This window comes from Macrobrachium rosenbergii, chromosome 13, assembly GCF_040412425.1.
Source record: "Macrobrachium rosenbergii isolate ZJJX-2024 chromosome 13, ASM4041242v1, whole genome shotgun sequence".
Classification (NCBI taxonomy): Eukaryota; Metazoa; Arthropoda; class Malacostraca; order Decapoda; family Palaemonidae; genus Macrobrachium; species Macrobrachium rosenbergii.
In genome coordinates this window covers 35412440-35440028 of record NC_089753.1, presented here as the reverse complement: position 1 = coordinate 35440028, position 27589 = coordinate 35412440, and the positions used below count along the sequence as shown (strand labels likewise).

Genomic DNA, 27589 nt, shown 5'->3' with positions numbered 1-27589 from the left:
GAGAGAGAGAGAGAGAGAGAGAGAGAGAGAGAGAGAGAGAGAGAGAGAGAGAGAGAGAGAGAGAGAGAGAATCATTACTAAAATAGCTAACTAATTTCATTTGGTAGACATTCAACGTCAAAATCACAAGGAACGCAATGTTGATCGTGGAGTAACGTAATGTTTGTGTTGTTAAAAATTCTGGCTGTGAACGTTGAAAAAGTATTATCGCGTAAAGTAGGTTGTTAACGTTGAATTCCGACATCAAAATGACAAGACTACTACCAGTGCTCCCATTAAGGTAATGTTGATTAGGTTGCTGATAAGTTCCAGATAACGTTGCGTCTTATCAGCCCCATTTTTTTTGTAAGCTACCCTAATTAATTCTTTCGTAAAGGCCAATGCCCTACCCCAATTTGAACCTTAAATTTAGACCGGGTTACTGTAGGACTGTGCTAGAATTAACGTTGGATAAAACTCAATAAGTTGCCCAAAGGATGCGGTAATCTAGCCCAGTTCATTATGGAAACTTAGTTTTCTAACAGTTTTTCATGTAATTATGATGTTGTGGTTTTTTTATCGGGAAAATAATTATCAGTGCGATGGCAGAACTAAGTATTAGCTCCGCGTCAGGTATTATTTGGAAATTGACTTTTTCTATATTATTTTGGTTGCTTATTAAGAATTTACCGTTATTTTTTCCCGTTCGACTGTAATTAACCTCAGAATTTATTATATTTTTTCTATCGCGCATACACTGTGATATAAGGGAACTTTTGGTAAAAATAGAAGTTTCCTTCAAGGGGGGTTCCAGGGGTGGAGCCCCCCGGCTAAGTAACACACCTACTAGGTTAGGTTAGATAGGGTATGTTAGGTTAGTATGGTTCCTTTTATAAGAGATTTCCTTAGCCAATCCCTTCTTGAACATATGGCTCCCTGATGTCTCTCGTATTTGTTCCATACAGTCCGTGCGGAGCTAATACTGTACCGTGCTTAGAAATACCAGATGCACAACTGGCGAGAGTGCACAAGAGTTGTCCACGCTATTGGTAAAACAATTAGTGACTGTAATATTTATTAATTGCTTGTGTTTTTGTTTATGTTTAAGCCCTTTTTTGTGTTTTATGGTATTTACAGGCTTTTTTTTATGTTTTTATGTTCATCCTGAAGGGGCTGGTACTAAACACAGCGCCCATTTTACGGTAAACTGATGGTTAGTCTACCGAACCAGAGGGGCGCTGTAGTAGTCTCAAGTTTTACCATGCTATTTCCACAGGTCGCAGTGAGTGAAGAATCATATCAAAGACATGTTTCAATAGGGATAATCCATAACCTACTTGTAACCTAGAGCACTAGGCTACAAAGATACATCTCCCTTTGAACTTATAAAATCATATAACATTATTTCTGTCAGAATTTGCCAGTTTGGGATGAAAATTTGAGTTAATAAAAGCATTTCCGACAAACAGTGTCAGAAAAATTTGAAGCAAACACTATTGGAAAAAACCACACTTAATTCTGATTTCATTGATCAGCACAATGCAAATTTAACATAAAATATGATAGAGTTTCTCTGCTCATACTACAGTAGTTAAAACACTCAAATTCACTTACTCAATTTTCATTGCTGCCATATAAATGATCACTGCACTTATTTTGTTACTTTTGCAATGAAGCAGTAGCCTGTTCCCTGCTGAAAAAAAATTTTTGATCACCACAAGATCTTCACAGTTTCATGGTTAAACAGAGACAAAAGACTGAAAATATTAGATCTGACCAGTTCAAAGATTCCAAAATTTTACAATTGTAGCACCACCTAGCAGACAAAAAGAATAATATGATTGGTTAGGTAACAGAAATATTGACAAAGCGTTCTGTATTAGCTAATATTTTTATTGTCATTTTGAAGAAAATAGCTAGGGCAGCGCATATACCTGAACTACAACTTGAAAAGTACTCTATACTAAATATGCACCTTACAGGTTTCTTGGTAACTGTACATTTGCTATGGATACTGTACCACATAAAAGTTGTTGCAATTATCTTGGCAGAATGAAAGTACTGAAGTACAGGTCATTATGGGCTGCTGGTAAAATAATACTTTACACTGAATGCCCATGTGAGGGATGCATAAGCTAGCCAAGCCAAGCCAGGCTAAGGCGTAGGTGACCGAGACCAAGATTTGTAAATTTTATAATTCCTCGCATGTTCTTTCATGCCTTTCACTACTTCTGGGTTGTTATATTGTAATTCCTCAGTAAAAAAGTACCTGTCTAGTTTCTTTCTCGTAAGGTGTTTTTTCCACAGTTTATTAATGATCCCCTTGCTTATACAAGTTTGTCACTTGGTTCACCAGTGTAAACTGATTTTCGTTATTCTCCTGGTTACAGTACATATATATTTAGACACCTGCTTTTTGTGGAAAGTAAAAATAAAAAATCATGCTATACAGGTCCCCATATGTGTGCATTTTTATTTTTTTTTACATGTAGGCTGTACATGGAGACTTAGCGTGTTTATTGTTTCAGTAATCTTGTATGATCTGAAAATCATATGTTGTATTTCTCATCAATTCTTTAATTTTTGTATTGCAGAATCACAAAATATGGCTTCATAGCAGGAATGCTCTTTACAGCCATTTTATTTAATGAGTGGCTGATGTATGTTGTGAAAGCTCTGAGGTGGTCGGAAATCACTGATATTGAGGAGGAAAGCGTCAGAGTCTTAATTGCAGCAGATCCTCAGATTTTAAGCACAGACACCGAACCTCACTTCCCTTTGAATTTGCTCACAACATGGGATGCAGACAGGTTTGTATGCTGTTCTTTGTACTTCTGCATAGCACAGAAAGGATCTGTGTAGTACTTATTGTTTAAATGTAGTGGAGATATGTTGCCTGATATATATATGATATAGATTACTGTATCATTGATTTTTTGGAATTTAAAATTCAGCAGTTGGTTTAGCTGTTAGAATGCACATTGGAAATGGGTATGTGTATTTAAAGATATTTTGTCTTGTTTAGCCTTCCAGAAACAAGTCTGTAAATGACTCTTAAGGACTGCAAATAAAAGCTTATTTTATAAAGCTGTTTTCACAGTCTTCCACATCACTGCAAATTTCAATAAACCTATGTAGGTTTTAAGTACGTAATTTAAATGATAGGAATGGTTAGATGCCTTGTAACTTGAATGCATTCTTGCAGCATGGTTTTGGAATAATGCAATGCTGGCATAGGTTTATCTTACACATGTAGTGAATTTTGTTGGCCTAACAAAGGCTGTTTAATAGTATGAATAGTCAGATACCTATATCTAGAGTAACTGGAACAGATTTTAATGACCATTCATACTACAGTATTGGGAGAATGGCTGTTTTAAAAGAAAAACATCAATGACTTGTGATTCCATACACGTAGTGAATGGTAAAAGTAACATTTATTACTGTATTTTATGAAATGTTTTAAAGTTGGTAAGGAATATAATGCATAGTCCATCTTTATATTGTCATATTTTTTGTATTCTGTACAGTACTTTGGTCATTATTGTTATACAATATATTGTGGACCATGGCTCATACCATACAGTATAAAACTGCAAGGCCATGCTTAGTGCCAAACCTGTGCCAGATCTATTTTAGGGTTACTGTATGGTACCTAATAATTGACCATTTTTAGTCAGGACTGTGCATAATTTTAAGCAAATATTTTCAGTATGCAAAGGAGACATAGGTTGGGATTGATAGTAGGCCAGTACTGTAAATAATTTATTTTATTGAGTAAGCTTAATGGTGTTAATGCAATCCCTTCATGAACAGATGACAAACCTGTTTTGTTAAAAAACGAAGCCATTACTTTACAGTTGCGTAAATTCATAGCAGCACAATCTCCAGTCACATCCCAAAAGCAGAAGAAAATTAGTTCCAGATTCCACCCGAGTATGCATATGGGTCCTTTAGTGCCTCCACTGGTTGACATGGCCATTAATTGCGTATTTGGTGTGTTTAACACTTGCAATCCCACTCGTCTTAATTTCGTTCGTATCTCACTTCATATTACCTTTACTTCATTTATTTTATTATCACCTTGCTTCATTTTATTATCACCTTGATTCATTTGTATGCTTAATAATATCTTACCATAGTGATGGAATTTTCCTTTATTTTTCACTTTATGAATATTTGTATTAGACAGTTATAAATTCAGTACTTTATTTGTTTTTCTTTCAGAAGCTGATCTTTTATTATCATTTACAACTAGGTCTAGCTGCTGGACGAGCTAATGATCTCTTTACAGTAGACCCCCCGTATTCGCGTTCTCATGGTTCGTGGACTCACTCATTCGCGGGTTTCTCTGTGGAACATATCTAGTCATTTTTCACGAAAAATTCGCCCATTCGCGGTATTTTTCACTGAGAAATATTCACTAATTACTGTATTTTCATATAATTTTCATGAATAAATGCACTTTTTGTGATAAAACTATTAAAATACTCAGGTATAAGCATTTTTACAGGATTTTTCTTGGTTTAAGCTATCAAAATGGGCAGTTCTAAGTGTTTTTAGAGGGGTTTTAAGTATTCGTGGATTTTAGCTATTCCCAGGGGGGGTGTGGTACGCATCCCCGGCAAATACGGGGGGTTCACTGTATATAGTCGTTTTGTTTCATTTGTGTACTCGTTGCTCATGCTTCTTCTTGCAGTCAGTAGTCTCATTGGACCAGCAGCTCCACGTAAAGTACTTAGCAAAGGAAAATATAGGCACTGAAGTCCCAACTAAGTGGCCATTCAGGCCATTGTATAGTAATCTGTTTGTTTTGAAACAAATGTAATTTTCAAGAATAAAATTATTCTGTATATGCAAACCCATTACCCCCTATTGTGTCCCTGCATATTGTGATTGCGTAGCAATATGCAGATAATAACTAGTTCCAGTGGCATAGGTGGTGAGGTGACTTGGATGGCATACTCAGCCTGGTGGAAGTCAGAACTCTTCTTCACCTGTTATGAGGATGTGTGCTGAGATTGCACTATGCAGATTTAAGCTATCATGGAGTAATGGATTTGTTCGTAAATTTATTTTGTTCCTAAAAATTACAGTTTCAAAAAGAAACAAATTAGAAGATTGTAAATGTGGAAAAAAATATAAAAGTATTGACTTACACACCAAAGAGAATGTGAAGCCATGCAGCTGTAGGAAAGATAATGAGCTCAATATTTGTTAGTGTTTATTGACTCTCCGTCTTTCACCGAAAGTTTGTGTTGTATGCTTAATTTTTTCATCCAATTGTAATTCTTGCATAACTTAGTTAACATTTATTTAAAAAGGTTTGTTTGGAAGGATCCAGTCTATGCTACCTAATTGGTCTGTAGTGATTTGATGTTGAGAAAGAGTAATTTTCATTGAAGTCTCATCTGATGTGGAACTGCAGCAAGAATTTGTCTATAGTAAGTTGGCTCTGAGACTTTTCACGCGTTGAACTGTATCAGTAAGTTTTCCAGTCTTTAAATACACTACTGTGCTTTATTCTGGAATTTAATGTAGTGCTTACATAGAAAGTGCTTAGAAAGTGCTCACATTCTTGTCCTTGTTCCTGTTAATGTAGCATTTGACTTGGCTGTTTCATTTGATGTAGCATTTGAAACCTACTACAGCAGTACTATTTTTTTGTCAAAGTAGCATTTAGCTTTGATAATACTTTAATTATATCATTTTTACTGTAAAACTGTAAATAACCATAGCGTAATGAGGCCACGAGTCACAATGTTATACCCCACAGGGCTTGCTTAGGAGGTTTCTTCCAATTAAGAAAGTAAGATGGAAAAAAGTAAAGTTGAAAGTGTTAGACCTGAATAGGAGGAGAAACCATTGGGAATGGGTGAAAAGTACAAGGCAAAAGTTAAGCAGCTAGAACCAAAGGGACACTAAAGAATTTTAGTACCTTCTGTCCAGTTTGCCACTTAAGGCACAATGTAAGTGGAACCCCCATTATGGGGGATAATAAATGTAGATAGACATCCTTGTTCATTGTCTCAGTAGTTGTTGAAAGTAATTGTAAAATTATAATAAATGCTGCTTTTATCTGTAGACACTGGCTTGTCATAGTTGAAAGTGTTAAAGTTGATATAGATTTCACTGAATTGTTTTGAACTTGAAAAGTTCCTTGCAAGTATATGGCCCTGTTTTACAGGGCATGTGCTTGGACAGGGAAATCAATACACTGCGCAGTTCATTAATACATGCTTGAAGCTTGTTTTGGATGTAGCCAGACTGGCTATCCATGAATGCCCTTATTTTTTCACTTGCCTACATAATGTAAAGAGTTATTCTCACTCATGTGTTGGTATTTTTTTGTGCTGTATTTCGCTGCTTGTTAATAATTTTGAAATTATGTTAAGAACTTGAGGTTATGGAATTCTTCTGTATGCGCATTAACTAGCTTTGTTTTATACCATAATTCAAGTCATAAAATGTTGGTATCATTCTTACTAGATTCTGCATATAGAACATGTGTGAGCATTATAATTAATGTGGTACATATCCTGTACTTGGGTTTACATGCTTGAAGGCTTATGAATAAAAATATACTTCAGAATGTGCCTTTAAACAAATGGAAGTACTGTAATATCATAGCAGGTAGGAAGGCTTTAAAAGAATGAATGATATTCATTTACGATTGGTGAATCAATTAACCAGTTATTTGTTTTGATATTCATTTATGATTGGTGAATCAATTAACCTGGAGTTATTTGTTTTCTACCCCCATAATATTTTAGGCTTTTTCATATATTGTATGTTGGCTAACTGCCAGTTAAGACAGGTATATTACAAAAGAATTGCTTCTTGACTTCCATGATATGGTTTCCCTACTATTTGGGACTAAGTGTTTTTGCTGTAGTTTCCTGCACTAACTATTATTCCCAGAAAACTGCTCCTCCAAGGAACACCCAATAGATAGTCTTGTAATACTCACCACTCCCCGTAGGGGGTAGTGCTGTCAGTGAACCTCATTCGGTGCACTGTAGGCATTGCTTAAGGTCCTAAGGTGCAGCGTCCCTTCTGCCCCTAGCTGCAACCCTTTTCATTCCTTTTACTGTGCCTCCATTCATATTCTCTTTCTTCGTTTTTACTTTCCACCCTCTCCTAACAGTTGATTCATAGTGAAACTTCAAGGTTTTCCTCCTGTTACACCTTTCAAATCTTTCTGCTGCCAATTTATGTTTCAGTGCTGAATGACCTCATAGGTCCCAGTGCTTGGCCTTGGACCTAAATTCCATGTTCTATTCTATTTTCAATACTCGCCACTGGTAGGAAGACAGTGAACTTGCAGTGCCTCATTACAAGTTATCCTTTTGTCCTTTACAATTCTTGCCTTATCTGAGAATGAATTTAAAGGCTGTGAGATCTCCCATGATCAGTAACTACAGGTGAAAATTCTTAATTTTTCTCTCTGTTTTGAACAAAGAATTTTCCCTTACCAGGGGTGTGTAGCTTCTGTTTGGAATATTCAGTTATGTCGTTTCTGTCATATAGATGTCATCTATATACATCATGGCACTTCTGGTTTGACTTTTGACACTATTGCCTTGAATGCATTCCAGTAATTTCTCCCTTTTATTCATATCATTAATCTCACCTTCACTGTATTTAATGGCTGTCAGTCCATAGTTCCAGTTTTGGTGCTTTAATAATTTTTTTTTGCATGTTTTTGCCCCTCTGACAGACGTTACCTGAAACAATAAATATGTAATAATAGGCCTATTTGACATCCAATATGGCACCAGGTGACTAATTCAAACCTTTATTCATAAACAGCTCATCTTCAGTGGCCTAGTTAACTTTTGTGATAAGAAGCAATTGCCATGCAGGTATTGTCCTCTTTCCTGGTCCTGTTAGGGTCTGCTGCTTACAATATAGTATCTCATTTGGTGAATTGTAGAAATTTCTTTTTGCTTTCGCTTCTTCTAGTTTGTCTTGTTCCAGTTTTCACGTTAATGTGAGGACACCCCTCTGGCCAGTCCTATGAGAGAATGAAGTGACTACTTTAGGATACAGTTCAGTATAATAGTAATTCTCCTTCCTTGGTAGGTATTTGATATTTGTGAATATGAGTTATACCATTTTTGAACACATCATCACAATAAAAAGTGACGCTTCATAAATGAAGACTGATTCACCAAAGATCCCTCTTCTTTACCTTTTAAGTGGCATTGCACTATGAGCAGTCACACTGGCAAGCATACTACTAGTTAAAATCAGTAAAAAAGCAAAGGTACATGTGAATAAATAGCTGCCCTGTGTGAAACAAAAGTTTATATTTTGAGAAAAGTTGGGAAGAATTTGGAGTAAACCTTCGTAAGAGCCCCAATTAACATGAAATACAGTGGTATTTTCTTATCCTGTGCCTTTAGATTTATAAAACCATTAGATTATTTTGAACAGTAAAATCAGTAATGAACTGACCATCTTGCCTGCCTTTTTGAGTGATGTAACTTTTAAAAAAATAGTGAAAGCTACATCACCCGGACAGATCATATACTGGACTAACTAACAGTATGTGACTAGCGTCATATAGGAGCCCTTTTTATTTACGATTTATTTGCATGTTTATTTTTATGTACAGTAAATGGCTTGTCCAGATTTGCACTGAGATAAGAAAATTGGTAATCCAGATTCTGTACATAAAAATATTGAAACTTTTAAGATTTCATATTATAGACAGGTAAGCATGCTTTGATGTTTGTAATTAAAAAAATTTCATTTCTCTTATCTCCCCTTTTGCTTTATATTTAAATAAATATTCAGCATGTTGCATGTAGCATAAATCACACCCAAATATATATATATATATATATATATATACATAAAGGCAATGCCACGAAGGAAAGAGATATGACGGAGTGGTGCTAGGCCTTTCGACTTGTTGTCCTTTACTTAGCAGACTGATAGAAATATAAAAATACATTTACAAAGAAAGCTCATATAAATGACAGATGGGGATTATAAAGGAAAATATGTACCTGGAATCCAACACAGTTGAAGAATTAGTAGACCTACCAAAACAGAGGTATATATTTAAGAGGTTTTACAAAAGATTAGGCCCAACCGCTCAAAGCAGGGATGAGTCAATTAAAAGATTATACACTATATTTTCATGATTCAGTTATACATACATACATACATACATATATATATATATATATATATATATATATATATATATATATATATATATATATATATATATATATATATATATATATATATATATATATATATATATATATATAGTATAAATGAGAGAAATATAGTAAAATACATCCTAGTAATGTTATTGGACATAGTCATTTTCATATCCTTACTAATGTATTTGCTTCTGCCTTGAGTGTGTCTAAATACAGTATAAGTAGATGAAAATGAACATAATGCAGGTACAAAATTTCCCAAAAATTGTCAGTACTGATAATGACTACATATCACAGATTCTTAGGTAAGTGTTCATTTTCAAATGTGAATATGTATAAAGGTTATCCATAATTTTTTTTAATTAAACCCCATAGACAGCTAGTTTTATATCGGTACTGCTAATATTGAATGGAAAAAGAGATGGATTTTGATAATTAACGTATTTCCTGGTGTCGAAGATGCTTTTTTTTATTCCTGAAGTGAGTTGGAAATTTACCATGCTTCCTGGAGGCTAACGGTTAGGGTTTTCATAGGCTTATCCTAACCTGAGAGGAAAGTTATCTTTGCTAGACAATAATCAGAACTCCTGTGGATGACCTCTGAACGAAGTGTACATTATACTTAGGTAGAATAATAAAGAAACAAAAGTATCATTAAAAAGAAATTATGCAAAGTCACAAAGATTCATTTCCATTTTGGCAGACTACAGTAGATGAGTCAGTGGATAAATAGTAGCTTAAATATTGTATATCAGTATTACTGGTATTTCACTCTCCTCAAACAAGCCTAACTTTAAGGGAGCGTTATTAGCTGACAAAAGTAGAACTACATTTACTTTTAAAGGGTTTACCATAAATCTTACTGTGGCAAGACTATTGTAATCAAACTTGTCATGTTTGTGTGGTTTTCTTTTTGTACAAAATTAAGTGTAACAGTGTGCACAATATGTTCACGCTTTGAAAATTAAAATGTTTTTACCTCTTTGTAATATCTGTATTGTGTGGATTTTAATCTTTATGCTATTTTTATTTTGCTAGTTCAGGAAGTCATATTTTTGTGGTATTTTTAAAAAGTGTATCTGTAATAAAATGTTTTTTTGTATTTGTAATATTCTTATTGTGGTGTTAGTTTTTGTTTTTTTGATTAAAAAAGATGTTGCATAAGCCTACACCCAATACCATTAAAATCTTAAAATACTACACCAGCTGTAGCCCCATCCATTTTTGACTGGTGTGTCAACTCCAGACAAATTTATTAGATATGGAAATCATGGAACTTGAAAAAAGCTATATAATGGAGAGGTAAGTTTTAAAAAATAAATCTTAAGTATTTGTATTTACATATTAAAATGAAACTTACCTCTCCATTATATAACTTTTACTTCCGCACCAGTGGTGGTTCGACAGATTAAAAAAAAAAAACAAGCACACTTGGTTTTCTATGAATATCCGTCTTCTGTCCATCTTCCCCCACCCCCCTGCCGGGGGACCAATAGGTACAAACACTCTTAGCTGGTCAGTCTGTTTCTGTCGCTGGGTTCGGTAGCAGTTCAATAGATTGGACTCGGTTTTCTGTTGGTTTGTTCTTATATTTTTTTAATATTCGTTTGGTAAGAACCTGTAAGGTTAGAGTTGCTGTCATAGGCATTACAGGTACAGTATTCCAGTTTTATTGACCCTCATGATATGTTTTTGCAGAGGGAAAAGTTGTGCTTCGATAACTACTATTTATATGAATCGTATTGAACAAAATGCAGTAATTGATCGCGAACGGAGAAAGCTTATTAGATTGTAGAAACAACTATAGAGAATAATACTTGTAAGATTTAAGTAAAGGGATGGATGTCTTGTCTGATTCCCCGTTTAGTAACTGGTTACTAAATGGTTAGGTCCTCTGCTGCTTCTCTTTGATCTGCTTCTCCAAATGAGCTTCCCATCAGTGCAGATAGGATGGAGTAATTTTTTATGTTCACTTGTTGTAAGTTTCATGGGATATTATTATTGTTATTATCATTAGTGTTTTCTTTTCTGCGCTATCCTCCAGAGAGTCTCGGTAAGTTCGGGTTGTTTCCCATGTTGGAGGAAGGGTCAGTGCCCCTGCCTTTTCTTGTCTTGTCCTTAGCAAGTCCTGTCTTTCTCCCTCGTGGCTTAGAGTGACAGGGAACCAGGGCATGTCAGAAAGCGATGCGGATCTGTGCCATTGTCCCCTTCCTACTTTCAGTCAGGTAGGGCACCAGGTCCAGCATTAGTGGTACCAGAATGTGTTCTCCGATAGGATTGCTCGGGTAAGAATAAGAGAAGTCTCCCAATGTTTTTCTCTCTTCAATTTGAGTGTATCAGATCGGCTTGGTAGCAGTGATGCTTCGTGTCTTTTGGTAGTATTTAAGGGGGTTTAAGCTGCCTTGTCAAGGAAAGTTAACTTTTGCTTTGATCAAGTTTCGCTTTTATCCCCTTTAGTTAAGGATTGCTTGCGGTATGAGGCTAGTATAAATACGTATCAGTTAGGTTCTAGTGAGAGGCCTAGACTGTCTTCAGCTTTCCTGTGTACGTATTCTGGATTTTTTCAGCTAGGGTGATTATGCACCTCGCAGTTTTTATGCACCATTAGCATGCGTCTAGTGCGAATTTGCGCATTTTGCCACAATGCCACATTCTTGTGCATGCATGTCTATCACTTACCCATACGCTTATCGCTTGCGTGTCTATGGAGTGTATGCCTATCGCATGTGCGCCTATGCCTTCCGTGCCTATAGCATGCACGCCCATGACCTGTGCGCCTATCGCGTGTGTCTATGGCTTGTATGCCTCTCGCATGCACGCCCATGCTTATGCACCTGTCTCTTGTGCACATACGGCTTTTGCCTATTGGATTCACGCCTATGGCTTGTGTGCTATCGCATGCACGCCTATGGCTTGTGCGCCCCTTGCTTTTGCACTTGTGGCTTGTACGCCTGAGTGCCTGTTGCCTGTACGCCTATCACTTGTATGCTTTTCGCTTGCTCGTGTATCGATTGCGCTCTTATTTTGTGTACTCCTGTCGCCTTTGCATGTGTCTCCTGCTCAGCTATCACCTGCCTATAGAGAATCTCAGCATGCACTATCATTTCAGCTTCCATTTAAGTAGGCAGGTGGTTGCCATTAGTAGTCTCAACATTCTGTTTCGGGTATTTCAACTCCTTTTCCAGTTGCAGGAGTCTCTATCGGTAAACAGTTAGCTACTGTTTCATTTTTTCAATTCCCCCGTGGTTTAATGATAATAATAATAATAAATTTTATTTCGGCTCAAGGCCTTACACTGTACATGGAACACACAAAGTAGAGACAATACGCACAATCTGAATACATGAGATAACCTGATAAAAAATGGTAAATGACAATACCCACACAGTTGCTGAAGAAGTAGGACAAATAGTATTCATAGTAATGGTAATGACAGTAATAATATTGAGAATATCTGTAATAGTAAAAAAATATTAAAAATTATAAAAATTAAAATAAAATTGCATACAAGCAGATTCCATCTAGGGACCTTAGGTGGTTATGGAATTCAGGTCCAGAGGGCTAAATACAAAAATTGAAAAATTGAAAATAGTAAAGCTCTACAGTAGAAGATGGATATTCATAGAAAACCGAGTGTTCTCATTTTTTGTTTCAGTCTGTCTAATTACCACTGATATGGAAGTAAAAGCTATATAATGGAGAGGTAAGTATTTAAAAAATAAATCTGAAATTAAGTATTTATATATATTTTTTTTTTTTAGTTACAGCCGAGGTGCATCTTTGGCTTTAGGAAATACTGTATTAGTCACAGAAATTTAAGAATGTCTGTCAATCCAGATGAGATGATTGATGCACATTCACTATTTATAACTGTCCTGGTCAGTCAAATTTCAGTACTTAATGTAAGAATTGAAGATACATATTTTTGTCACCAAAAGTATGTTGTGAAGCAAAGTTGGCTTTGTGGAGTCCGCAGCTTATGCAAGTAGGATTTGAGCTTCCATGTCATGTTTGCACTTTGCAGAACTTTGACCCTAAGTCACTATGTTTTAGATGCTTGTGACATTTTAGCTTTCACAGAAGGATTTATAAAATGGATGTCTGTTTTTCCTTTCCTGTCCTATGGGAGTTATAATTCTTTTTAAGATGGTCACAGCCTTTAAATTTCTAATTTTTTTTCATCTCTTATATGACAGTAATTTTCATAGCCATTACACCATTTTGATACTTTACACACCTCGCAGCATGATATATATTTAAAGAATTATCTAATCATTTTGTGTACACCAGTTTTACTCTGATTTTTCCTGTATAATGTATAGAACACAAATTAAACGATGATTTCTCCTCCAGATCACTGCATCAAATTATTAATATCAATAATACTATTATGATGATGATGATGATGATGATGGGTATTGTAATTGGGTAATGAACTGTAGCACAGAAGCTACACATGTTCATTCTTTATTCAGTTGTCAAATATGCAAAGCTTTGGACATACGTCTATGTGTAGGTTTTATGAAAATCAAAAATTAAATGTATACGAAGTAAAAAAAAATTCTGAAAGGTAATCATTAAAATACTCTTTTAAAAATGTAAACTGAATGATAACCATTCCCTGCTAAAGGCAGAGTTGTCTACATTTAAACTGGGTTTGCTTTTCTCACTGAGAAAAAGTCTTTAATGACCTTTAATTGTATTTAAAACCTAACTTTAGATGAAGTAATTAGATTACAATTAATGTTGCAAGTGCATGGCTTATTGTTGGCGTTAAAACCCTCACTCTCTCTCACTGGAACTGCAGCTATAGTGAGAAGGGTTGTCTGTTCTGCTATGAATACATCTTGGATTTTTAATTGTATGGTATAAGTTGCAAAAAGGATGTTGCATTTTCCTTTTTTAATAATTTGAAAAATAAATTATTTTGTTTTGTTTAGGGCGAAGATCAGTGTTTTAAGGAATTTTTGTTTCTAAAGAAAATAAATAAGAGTTTTATAGTGGATTGCTAGTGTAAAATTTAATGTCCTTTCTTCCTGTTTTCAGGTTTGTCAGTAGGGGCTTCCATTTAGCTGTATGGAGAACTAAGCCAGATATAATTATATTCTTAGGAGATGTCATGGATGATGGAAGTATCAGCAATGATGTTAGATTTCATGAAAAAGTTGAACACTTCAAGTCTCTAATGTATATTCCTTCATATGTCAAGGTGAGAGAATAGCTTTGTGAAATTTTATACTGTATGATGAAAGTTCTGTTCTCACAGAAACCATCATGAGTTTGTGCATCATATTACCGATATAAGCGCTGGTTGTCATAACCATTGTCATTTTATATTCCACATTGAAAAGTATAGGTTACTTTAATTTGCATTAAATTTTTAGGTTGTGTACATTTTGAATTCTGTTAGCATTACATTGATATATTAATGTATAAGTAATGACTTTGAAAAAGTAAATATGTGTTATGGAAAAGGAAAGAAAAATTGAAGAACAGACTCATAAGACCAGGAAAGAGATTTGAAAAGTAAGTAGAAGAAAGCAGTATTGTAGTATAAACAGTTTATCTTGGCAACTTGAACTGTGAGTTACATGTAGACAAATGAAAAGGGTAATGTTGGTAAGTATGATGTGAAATATGAGGATATAGACTCACGACTATATCGTAATTTAGACTAGGTGGTAATTTAAGGCCTTCGTTAAGCTCACCTTCACCACTCAACAGGCACAACAACTGTGTGTGCTTTTTACATACAAAGTGGGACAGTGAGAGAACAAAGCAAAAGAAGGGACAATGATATATAAGTATAGAGGCAAAAAGGATGTTTTCAGGCGTCTTTCCATCAAAATGGCAGTTACCGTCCCTGATTTTATCATTGTATCGAAAATGTGTTGGAAATAACACAAAAGCGCTTGATACTCCTTTCTTTTATTTTCCTGTGACCTTAGCTGAATACATTGTCACATGCTATTAAGTGTTTATGGCCCTAGTAGTAGATTATAACAGTAACAATTATATCCAAAAATTGTTTGTCCATAGACAGATCTGATGGCTTTGTAATTATCTGAAGAGAAAAATATATATTAGTTCAAATTTACAATACTTTAATGCTGATCAAATAAACACAAATCTATAACATTGGAACAAGTGTAACACCAGATTTAAATCCTTCACTGTGTAATAACAGCCAGGTCTAAGCTCCTTCATACACTCATATTAAGTTGCCTAAAGGTAAAAGTCAGATTCTAAAAATAAACTGAATTTGAAACTTGAAAGACTTCTTGATTTTTTATTGTATTAAATATTTTACACCAGTAATTAAAAGTTTTATTAAAACTAAATTTATTAATGAGTCAAATTATAATAGTTAAGGGGATCACAGTAAAATTTAAATTTTATATCATATATGGTAGTTCCTTAAAAATTTGGTAATACAGGAGCTTCTGGTAAATGGTGAGGTTACATTCCCAGCCAAGCACCAATATCTGAAAATCACCGATAACTGAAAATCGCTGATAATTATGGTAATGAATGGTGTTTGTGACATTGTAAGCGCCAATAAACCACTTATCGGCACTGTTAACCACTCATCAGTGCTGATAAATTGCTTGCCAATGCTGATAAACCACTTACCAACGCCAGAAATTGTTTACCGTCGCTGAAAATTGGGTTAACAACATCGTTAGCCAAGCGCCATAAAACCAAAACGCCGATAACCAAAATGGCGGTTATGATGAAAAGGACAGACATCAAAGAAAAGGATTGCACTGTTATACAGTACTGGGTTATGCTTGCATAACACAACATAGATTGCTGCAAGCTAATACTGAGTGATGGAAGGAAGATAACAGCTCCATTATTACATGAGTTCTCAAAGTGAAAGATTACTCTGGAACTGGCAGCCTTTAAGTAGGCACAAGGTGTGAAGAATCTCCAGAGCAGGTGAATATAAGGCAAGCTCGTTAAAAATGGTTACTGTAAATGTGGGAGCAATGTTGAGAAAAAGCTGAGAAGTGGTGGGTATGCTTGCAAGAAAAAACCTTGACCTGTTTCATATTTAGGAGTTAAGCTGAAATAAAACTATAGGTTATGACCTGCAGATACTTAAATTTTAATACCATGCCAATGAGACAAGAAAAACACAGTAGGCATACTGATCAATGATGAAATAACTGAAAATGTAACAGAAGCTAGCCATATATGAATGAAAGAAAAATGAAGATGATGATGGTCTTAGAAATTTGTATCAGGGCAGAGAATTACAGATGCACAGCCCAACCACAACTGGAAAATGTGCGGCAATATTTACATGACCGGGTGTCAGTAAAAGACAGGGAAGTGAAATAGCTTAGTTAAAAAAAAATCGGATAAACAAAAGGAGAAGAAATAAGACTGGATAATAAATAACAGTGAAGAGAATGAAAAATGAAGCAAATGCAAGAACAGTTCTTTAATGAAGAAAAAAAAATATATGGGTTTTTTGTTTATGAGTTTTATTAACTTGAATTATATGTGTATGATATAAAATGATAGATAATGGGAATATTGTAATAGTGCTGTTCTGAAAGTCATGATTACATAACAGCACTGGTCAGGGACTTAAGCACAATCCTGGGAATGGGGAAATACATATTGACAGCAAAGCTCACAAAAGAAAATTGGAAGGGGAGGAATGGTACATATGATGTAGAGAAAGCTAATTTCTAGATTTGACATTGATGAACCTGGATTTCTGCCATGAAAATAAGGTATCTATATGATGTTTTGAAATGGAAGTTGTAGTATTTACCACATGTATTTCAAGTAGAAAACAAGTATTCATTATGTTGAAGTGTATTTATACGCAAAAGCTAGATTGGTTTTGTTAATGTGGATTCTATATGTTTTATTGACTTGATGTGTGTGTTTGTTTTATATTTTCTGTTATATTTTCCAAATTATCTTGAATATTGATGTGGTTGATTGAATTTACACTTCTAAAACTTGTGATAAGTAAGAATTACTGGATTGTAGTTTTACTTCTAACAAGACCCTCAATATGGCATAAAAATAACTTCAAGTGTGTGGATTGTTCTTCAAGCATGTGGCTTATTCTGTAGTGTATTAAGATTAAGCTAATGGTGTTCTTTCTCTAACCTTTTATTGTTCTTTTCAATCTGTATACTTGTTTGTTTGTATTAAGACTGGTAGACATGACAGTTTTTGTTGCTTCTCTTGCAGCACACAATTTATGTGCCAGGGGACAATGATATTGGGGGAGAAGGGCCAGACAAAGTAACATTGCACAAAGTACAGAGGTTCTACCAAGAATTTAATCAGTCTTACACCGTCTCCTATAAATTTATAGACTTTACTCAGGTAAGTCCCCATGTTTCTTGATTTTTTTGAGTTTTGAAATAGGGTTGGTGTTAAATTCCTAGGTTAAGTGTCCTGATTCCTTGGTTAAGTGTCCTGATTCCTCAAATACTCCAAGATTAAAAATTTGAACGTACTGTACAACAAACAGGAAATATATTTCCTTTACTAAAGTTGCTGAAATTAAGTATATTTTATTACAGACTTATCTAATTAGGTAATTAGTTTAATCATGGGTTGTATCTTCAAGTTTGAAGATAATTTGTTAATGATGCCTTAAAGATTTAAACAAAGGACACCAGCTTTATGGGGTCTTGAGATGTATAATGAGGTGTGGGAAGAAAGATTTTTTATCCTCTTTTAATTTGATAGCAGTTATTATTTTCAACATGTTTTTATTTTTATTCAATGGCTTTTTATATTTACTTTTAATCAACAATTTTTTTTACGTTAAAACATCCCCTTGCAGATGCGTGTGATGGATGATTTTGATGGCATGCCCAATTTTCCACAAGAAGAGAACAGAATACGGGTTCTACTTTCTCACATTCCTCTCCTCCCAATAACAAGGAAAATTATCAAAGAGGTATTAGTGTTGTTTCATTTCTTGATGGTTCCTAGCAATAAATTTACTGAACATTTACATTTTTAGAGATTAGTATAACCAGTATAATGGAAACATTTCCGGGGAGCTTAATATTTAAAGTACAAATTAAAGAGCAGAGCTCATTCCTCACATCCTCTTAATTATTTTGGAGAGCTGCATATTGTGCTCATCTGGAAATTAATACAATGTTATAAGTATGGACTGAAATGTGACAGTAATTTTGCTTCTTTTTATTTTATATTTTATTTCAAATACCAGTCCAAAAATTTTTATACATCATTAAAAAATCAAGGCTGTGATAGCCTATGCAGGAAAGAAAATTACAATTTTAGGAGGCAGAAATTAACTTTGAGAAATCTATAGGAATCATTGATACACTTTCAGAATGAGGTAACACATTTAGCATTTTAGATGGAAGAATTTGGTTTATGTGAGCAGGTGAATTAGTTTTGAAGACAAAGATTTTTTCTGTAGTGGTGAAGAATGCAGTAATGACAAACTATTATTGATAATTGCAATGCTTCACATCAGCTATAATGAAAAGCACAGAATAAGCTTAAGTTTAAATTTGGTATTTGGAGAAATAATTTTGCTGCAGTATAAATGTATTTTGTAGTTACAATTCAGGCATCAGTAGTTGCCTTGTCTAATGTACATTATATCCTTTTCCTTGCAGAAGATATCGCGTTATCACCCGTCATTTATTTTTTCTGGTCATGAACATGACTCCTTTCACTTTGTTGCCACTAAAAAGGAACTTCATGCTCAAGAGTTTTGGCCTCTCAAGGCTGACGGTAATGTTTGGGTTTTCGATTACAGCGGGCACAAATTACATGAGGTTACAGTTCCCACCTGCTCATATCGAATGGGAAAAAAATCTTATGGGTATGGATTTGCTGTCATAGGTAAGTTCAGTGGATTTGCTGTCATAGGTAAGTTCAAAGTGTTGTTGAGGAGCTGTTAGTATTTTTGTAAGTTATTGAAGAGTGAACGTAGGTATGCTCTAATTGTGTCTGTAATCACTTAACAAATCTTACAAATTTTAATAGTATTTTGAAATCATATCATGAATATGACCAAGTTTTAAAATTAATTTGTATTTTTCATAGCTAAGAAACCTGCAGTCTTAACATTAGGAAAAATCTTCTGGCGCCAGCTGGAAACCAGTGAAAAACAATAGGAATTGTTTATGCGAGGAATTGTTGGCATCTGGCATCAGTCACGGGGATGAGGGAGGAAGCAGACGGCGACCTAATCTCCAGCACCATAATTTATTTAGTTTTCTTCCAGCCCAGGGTTAACTAAAATAGGGGTGGCTAGAGGTGGGTAGTAAATGTTAAGACTGCACGCTTGTTTTTGTTAGCTGTGAAAAATACAGATTAATTTAAAAAGTTGCCATTTGTTCATATGTGGAACAAACCTGGGTCTTAACATTAGGACAGACCCACCTTTGGTGGGAGGTAAGGGAATCTTGAACCGACTGGAGGTTCAGCACACCTGGTCTAACGTCTTGGATAAGAGACTCCACAGAAAGGAGACCCCAAGCCTCTGACTTCTTAGATAGATGGGTATCTAACAGTCAGACTACTGGGCTAAAATACAGTGTAGAAATTCATTGCATAGGAGGAAGTTAAAGATCTATATCTGTTCAGATAGCAAACTAAGGTAGCCACCTAGACGTGTTTGTTATCGTTCCTCTCTCTCCTTGCCAGAGAGAAGAAGGGCTGGCTACTGAAAGGTATACTCGTGTAGAATATTAAATACTCAAACAGCAAGGCTAGTTTACTCACCTGTATCCAACCAGTTCCAGCATATGATGGATCAGTCTTCTTAATGCCTGCAGGCAGAGAAGATAGGAAAAAGGAAAAAGACCAGCCATCTCAATCATTCTCACTTTCATACCAACATCTTAGGCAAGATACAAACTGTCCTGCTAGGGACATTTGATGAGCTACACAACTTGCTGAGCAGCCACCACTGGACCCAAGGAAAAAGTGTCCAAGGGATCTGTGGGCGACGTCCCTCAGGTAGAAGGATGTGAAGGTGGTTTGGCCAAGCCAAGAACCCACATTCAGAATCCTATGAACAGAGAAGTTCTTCTTGAATGCCAAGGAGGAGCCTAGTTTGATAGCTTATTTTCAGGGTTTAAACCTTCTTCGTTCTGTGTTTCCATTTTTTTTGGTAATTTTGTCGTCAGTTATGGTGGTAGTTGAAGAAATATATGGAAATTTATAATTAGTGTAAAAGGTGTGTTTAAATGACTAGAATTCAAAAGTGAATTAAGATAAAGATGCAGAAATTTGCAGGGTGGTACCGAATGAAGTAGAAGATGTAGATAAGCTCAGACTTGCTAGAAATAATGGTTTGGCTAGAAGTGAAGAGCGTATTGTTGTTACTGTAAATTTTCCATGCATCTTGCCCAGATTTATAGTAACAATAAAAATTTGTTTAATTACAAATGTAGTTTGAAAAAATTCTTCACAGGAAGAAAAGAAGCTGTAGGTGATTACATGCACATGGACAGTGGGGTCCACTGGCTCTCAGCTGTTTGCCTGGTTCATTCTATAGAGCACTTTATTCCCTTGACATTTGAGAGAGATTTAGGAGGGATTACCATTTTACTCCTTCATCATTATTATTTTTATTAGGAAGGAGTCCCTCTTTTAGGGCACTGTTATTAGAAACAATTGCTATTTCATATCGTATCTTGTAGAGCCTTCTATACAGTATTCTTCTATTTTTCTTGTCTACAGGTAGATAGTATAAGAAATTTCCAAAGGACTAAGAAAGCTATTCTGCTACTCAGAAGTGTTAGAGTACCATGAACAACAAAAGCAGAATATCTTTCAATGTTGTTTGGAAATTTATTATATCATTTACCTGCCAATGAGAATATAATAGGAATAGAGGAGACTCTGTACAAGCTAAATGCCATTGAAACAGCAGTTATGATTATTATTATTATTATTATTATTATTATAAAAGGCAATTGCAGCATCAACTGCATTCAATGAAATGAATGTAAAATCCCATCAGCCTTTCATATAATTTGTTTTTCTCCATAACAGTGTTCCACAAGTAACTCTCTTAAATTCATGTCATCATAGGTGGAGAGGTAAACAATTATTTACCTCTCCATCTATGAAGATATGATGAAAATGAAGGGGTTACTGGTGGAATGTAGTAACAGAGAAAAAGTAAGTATAAGAAATATTAAAAAGACTCTTATATAAATTGAATACAGCTGAAAGAGGATCTTTTACCTATATGTATATCAATATTATTACGGAAAACAGTTGCTGTTTCAGTGGCATTTAGCTTGTTGAGTCTTCTGTTTGTGTCTTAGAGTCTTCTCAGTGACGGGTAGATGATATAATAAATTTCTAAAGGACGTGGGAAGGTATTTGTGATAAAGAACATTTACATGACAAGCAATGGGTATGTTGTGCAACAAGTAATTTTTTTTTTTCAGGAAAGTCTGGACTTGTTCATTATACTGTCTTGTGGCTGCCATCTCGCTTCACTCAGCTGTGGATGTACGTTATGTGTATAGCTGCTGCCCTTTTCCTCATTTTGCCTAACATTTTCATGTGGATTAGGCACAAACTATTTTCACTGTGCAAGAGCTGCCTTCTTCATCTCTGCAGAAAATGCCCCAAATACCATAGCTTATGACATCAGGAGTATGCTGCCTTGGGTCATTGATTTGCGTAGGTGGTATATGGGTAAAATAGTATTTTGCTTTCCTGTGTACTGCATATTGTGCTTTTATCTATAAACTATTGTTTGAAGTCTGCTGTGTTTTGTGTCACAATACGTGGAGGTGATTCCTTGTTGTTGAGGAAGTACAGTCGATCTCTTATATTCACTGGTTTAGAATTTGTTGGTGAGAATACCTGCAGTGTTATAGATTTGCATTAATTTTCAGTTGCTTTCCTTTTATGAAAAAATTATGAAATAGTTGCTTCATGTAATTTTAACACATTTTCATGAAATTCACTGCTGTAGTTTCCATCAAATTATGATAACTTGACCAGAGGTATCTTATTTCTTACATGTTTTAAACAGTGCTTTTACATTTATTGTATCTGCTTTTAATATTACAAATACAGCAATGAGTTTGTTGAACTATTACTATAGATCATTATGATGTAGTATGAGGGGACCAGGTGTCAAATAGAAAAGTTCTTCCTAGAGAGGTACTTTAAACCACCTACTACCATGACCCAAAAACTACTCCTCCAGTGAATAATGGGGTCAGCTGTAACCAAATATATCGTGTATATTTTATATGTTTGTTTAAAGGTCTGTCTTTGTTCCATCCTTGACTCCGTCCATTATTTCAGTCTTATTTTTTATTCCATATTATAATTATACAAGTATCAGATCATTCCTACCATGTATATTTTTCATGCTTGCAGTTTCAGAGACCTAAGTTCATTCATATGTAAATAATGCTTTGGTGTATTTTGAGAGTTGTTGCATCGTGTCCATCTTATACCTTGAACTACTTTTCATCTTTAGGTTGCTATAAATGTATGTCTTAATAAGGTACTTTCCTCTCTCTCTCTCTCTCTCTCCACAGAATAGTATATACTGAAACACATTTGTATCCGTGTATTGCAGAAGTTTAGAGAAAGGTCACTAGGCCATTCTCAGTGCTTAGATTGATTTTAGAATTTCCCATACATACGAGTATAATGCACAACTCTCTTTGTATTTCATTTGTTTTTACTCAAGATTTTGTTGTAACATTTTATTCCTGGTAACATCAAGTGTAGTACATTTTATGTTCATTATGTGGTGCTGAGCATGATTTTAGGGGTCATCATATTTCTTTTTAGGGTTGCTCCATTGGTATAGTCTTATTCATTTTCACATCAAAATTATATTATGAGAAGAGATTGTAATTTTACATAATGACTTATTGTGGCCATTGGAATTTACTATTTTACCAGTTAAAATATTAATAATATTAATGTATTCAACTATGAACACCAACTCTAAAGTGAATATCGGAAATACCAGAGAACAAAATGAATACCAAAACAGCAGTGAAATTCACAACTGGTCTGTATACTTGCAACAGCTTTTCCAAAGGAAGGAGTATCCAAATGCAAGAACTTAAAGTAAAATTTAAGTAAATATTGTACAAAATTGTTTTAAATAGTACTACTGTGCTCATAACTGCCTCATTCCCAAATACTGTATTTATTCTTATACAAATTACAAAAATGTTACTATTGTTATTGCTGGAGAAAACATGAAAAGGGGTAATGAGATGTGGAGTGGGATCTTGTCTTCCTGTGGGTGGATCCTCATCTTATCTGTTGAAAGCTCTGGCTTGAATTTTATCTGTAGTAATCTTATGCATCAAGTGTTCTTATCTGATTTCTGTTACTCATTGTTACTGATAGTCATTATTTGACTTCGAGGTTGTGGAGATTGTATATTATCGAAATTTAAATGCCCTTTGGTATTGAAGTAGTTTGGTTTATCAAACATTCACTAAACTGCTGTATTATTTGCATTTTTATCAACCAAATAAAAAACTTTATGATTCTTTGTTAATTTCTAATGTGTGTATGTGTATCAAAAGTATGCACTTGTCATCGACATAATAGAATTAAATCAGCATGTGTTGATGTTACAATATTAGGAATATTTTTATATAGTTTGATATTATTATTACATTAACAAGCTTAAACTCGTGGCTTGAACATAGCAGCTGAAGAGTCTAGGAAAAGTACCAGCTTGATGTGAATCTTCAGTCGGGTGAACATAGCAGCTAAGCAGACTTTTCATTTCAAGTACAACAGGTGCATGACATTAGTAACACTACAAAAATATAAGAGGATTTGCAATTAGTGGGAATAAAAATTCTTAAATGTATGGCAGCTGCAAATCTCATACTTTAATTTGGAGTGCTTTGTTTCAACAGAGAAAATTGGTTATTCTTAGGGGGAAAGAAAGTTCCTCATCTAGGAATATATTCATCATCTAAACACCTTTCTGCTTCTTTGTAACCAGTCATTTGTCCCATAATCTTCCATTTAGGTACATAGAGGAATGTTTTGCATATATGAAACATGAAATTTGTATAAAATTGGGTAAACGTTAACTATGCTGTGAGGTTTTGCTTTGCATTTATTATCGATTTGATTTTTGGAAGCACGAATCAAGTCATAAGCAGCATTATACCAGAGCATGTGTAGTAATGAAGGACAAAAATGTCATGGTTCTTGTGGGAAAAAATCAGTATTTTTTATCATACATGAACATATTTTTTTATAATCGTGCTTAATGGTAACAGTTTTGGTCTAATAGGCTGTGGGAAAAGTTTTGATAATGATGTTATTGATCTCAGTGGTTGAGATATGTATTTGTAAATTAATGTGCAGTTCAATGCTTGCATGGTTATATGCATAATAATATTAAGTTTGTGGTACTGTGGGAAGCTGATTTTTTGTGCTTTTCTGGGATTGATGGACAGAAAATTGTTAAAGTAGTTTTATCTTTTGTAACCTAATGTTTTTAGAGAAGTTAATTTTGTAGCGTCCCTTCAGCCCCTAGCTGCAACCCCTTTCATTCCTTTTACTGTACCTCCATTCATATTATCTTTCTTCCATCTTGCTATCCACCCCCTCCTAACAATTATTTCATAGTGCAACTGCGAGGTTTTCCTCCTGTTACACCTTTCAAACCTACCTACTGTCAATTTACTTTCCAGCGCTGAATGACCTTATGGGTCCCAATGCTTGGCCTTTGGCCTAAACTCTTTATTCCACTCCATTCCATTCCATTCCACTATTTTGATGATAATTTTTAATTTTTAATGAGTATTTTTAACATAAATGTAAAGATTCTGACATCAGTATGAACATTTTGAAAATCACCTTTCTCTAGTAATATTGCTGTGATTGCTCTTATTTGTAACCATCTATTTGTTTTTGCAATTCTTGTCATGATTTTTTCACAAAATATACTCAGAGATTATGTATGTTACTTTAGGTTCATTTTAGCTCTATACAAGCAGAAAAAAGTTTGTCATTGTCTGCTGAAATTGAAAACATTGAAACTTGCTTTGTGGGAAATGACTAAGTGTCTAGGCAGCAAACGTGTATTATGTACTGTAATACATTAATAGTAATACAAGTATTACTCTGTACAATACTTGATTATGTGAAAGTATTGCAAATAGTATTACAAAAAAGTGATTATTATAGGCAATTTTATTTTTAACATCTACCAACTGTAATTGCAGTATCCATTTCACAGGTAGCATTGTTTGTGTCTGATTAGAGTAACAAGAAACTGAGAAACATGACTAAGACCTGTTGTGCAAATGTTGTTACTGTCATTAGGTTTATTCACAGATAGGCTCCTTTAGTCTTGCACCTTCTCCCCTGTTGAGCGTCTATCCCTTAAATAAACCATGGGTAGTCCATCCCGCACACAAGTGAAGAACTGATGTAATTTCCAATGTTGGCATACCTTCACACTTTATTGAATTCCTGTTATAAGTACTCGAAGATGCTCAAATGTTTGGTGCACTTTAAAAAATCTTCCTGAATTGTCAGTCATACAAAGAAACCTTAGATAATTATGGTGTTTTGTATTTATCCAAAGGAAAGTTATGAGGAGGTTACTTAATGTTAATCTCAGTATTTCCTAGTAAGATAGATGTCTGTACATTTTATAACATGATGTATTGTAGGTATCCTTTTGTTTTTAGTGATGTTAATACTTGTTTTGAGAGCTCTAACCTTAACAGGTGGTCTAAAGCTGCTAGGACTTTTTCTTAACTTTGCTGTCTGTCTTAATACCTGAATTTCTTTGAAATTACGAGATAACTATTCCACTTGCTTCTTACTCTTTTATTTTCATTTGTAGGTACATTTGCTTGATTAGCATTTCTGGCAGAGGAAAATTATCAAGGGTTTGATGGTGAACTGTTGCAAGAGCAGTTTGTGCTAACTCACTCAAAAACCTGGAGGGTAAGTAGTTATGTATTTTAAGGTGTATATGAACCCCTTGGTAATGATAGTGTATTACTTAAGAAACAGCAAACAAGTTCTTTGTGACCATGAATTCTATTTTGTAATGAGTGCCAGGTATATCAAATTGCATCATATTTTTTTTTTAACCATGATGGTACTTTTATTGGATGTGAAACTTGCGTAGGCTTCCAAGTTGAGAAATAATCTAAATACGTAGTAGCGCAATGAAATCATGCACCCCTTGTGGTGAACGTCCAGCGTATTTTTCCGTGTCTTCAAAATATATCAAAATCATGACTACTTGTAAGGTATAACAAATGGATCAAAACCATGACTGCTTGTAAGGTATACAGTAACAAATTTCAAATAATTTTGCTCAATCAAATTCAACTAAATATTGTAAGTTCTCCAGTTTATGCATGTCACTTTCCAAATATATAACCATTTAGTGCTATGTACCCACACATTGATATTGGTAGTGTATGGACCATCTTGAGTTCTTACTGTACAGTATGTGTTACTATGAACAGATATTGTACAGTATTAATGCTGATTAACTTTTCATCTCTCAAGTTGTCCTTGAACTGGTAGGTTAATCATAAAACAAAAGGGTAAATTCAGCAATAACCTCACCAGTATTAAATAGTATATAATATTGCACTAATAACTACACTTCATTTTGCAGAGTTATCATATTGATTCCAAGGTTCCTATATGCTGTCATCTTGGCTAGCTGTTAAAGAATGTTTAATCCCAAGTAATGCATAAGTGAAACCTTCATGTGCTTCTAGATATTCATGCCTTGAAAGCAGCAAAGTTGTTATAAGCAAAGTGAGAAAAGCTTGTTAAATGTTTCTAAAGTTTAGGTATTACTGTTAATTGTGTGTTAGTATAGTAAGTAGTAGTAGTAAGTAAACTGAATCATTCGAGTATAGTGTGCTAAAATATGCACTGTGCATAGAAAACAGATCTATTAGTTTCATAGTCAGCAAAAAGAGTAAAAATTCCTGATATTTGTTGATGTACTGTATAAGTAGATGAAGTACTTACAACTTACTTCATAGGTTGAGACTTCATTTGTTGAGGAAGTTAATGCTTCAACATATATGTGTAGTATATACACCTTGTAAATGAATTGTGTAATAATGGAATGGTCAAGCTTTGCTAGATATATTTTGCTGTATAAATATATATTTTTCATTGTGTGACACTTTTCATGCCAAATCTGGTTTATATTTTGGAGATAACTTCAAACCTAACATAATATCAAAAGTGATTCTAGTATTATACAGAACAGTATACATTTGACATTTGTCAAATAAGGCTACTAATATATTTCTTAGTATCAGTGGTCCAATATTGATCTTTCAGGGATATTTTTCATGCTTATTTTCTTACGTTATTGTTTACACTAGGCTTTATGCTAATGTAAATTATATTTTCTGCAAATAAATGGCTTTATTTTA

The 27589-nt window shown here is 34.4% G+C and overlaps 1 protein-coding gene across 3 annotated transcripts; it reads left to right on the top strand.

Annotated features, from left to right (window-relative positions):
* The first annotated feature begins 105 nt into the window (after positions 1-105).
* On the top strand, positions 106-27589 carry Mppe (Metallophosphoesterase). 3 transcript variants are annotated; one of them, XM_067115149.1, is made up of 7 exons: positions 106-280; positions 2574-2789; positions 14208-14370; positions 17382-17519; positions 17986-18102; positions 18800-19028; positions 26017-27589. In XM_067115149.1, exons 1-7 carry the CDS (start codon positions 249-251, stop codon positions 26028-26030), a joined length of 909 nt encoding a protein of 302 aa, XP_066971250.1. In that variant the 5' UTR covers positions 106-248; the 3' UTR covers positions 26031-27589. The 3 variants fall into 3 exon arrangements, with proteins under 3 accessions (XP_066971250.1, XP_066971248.1, XP_066971249.1); XM_067115147.1 differs by having other exon boundaries at positions 21596-27589; XM_067115148.1 differs by lacking the exon at positions 106-280 and adding an exon at positions 392-532 and having other exon boundaries at positions 21596-27589.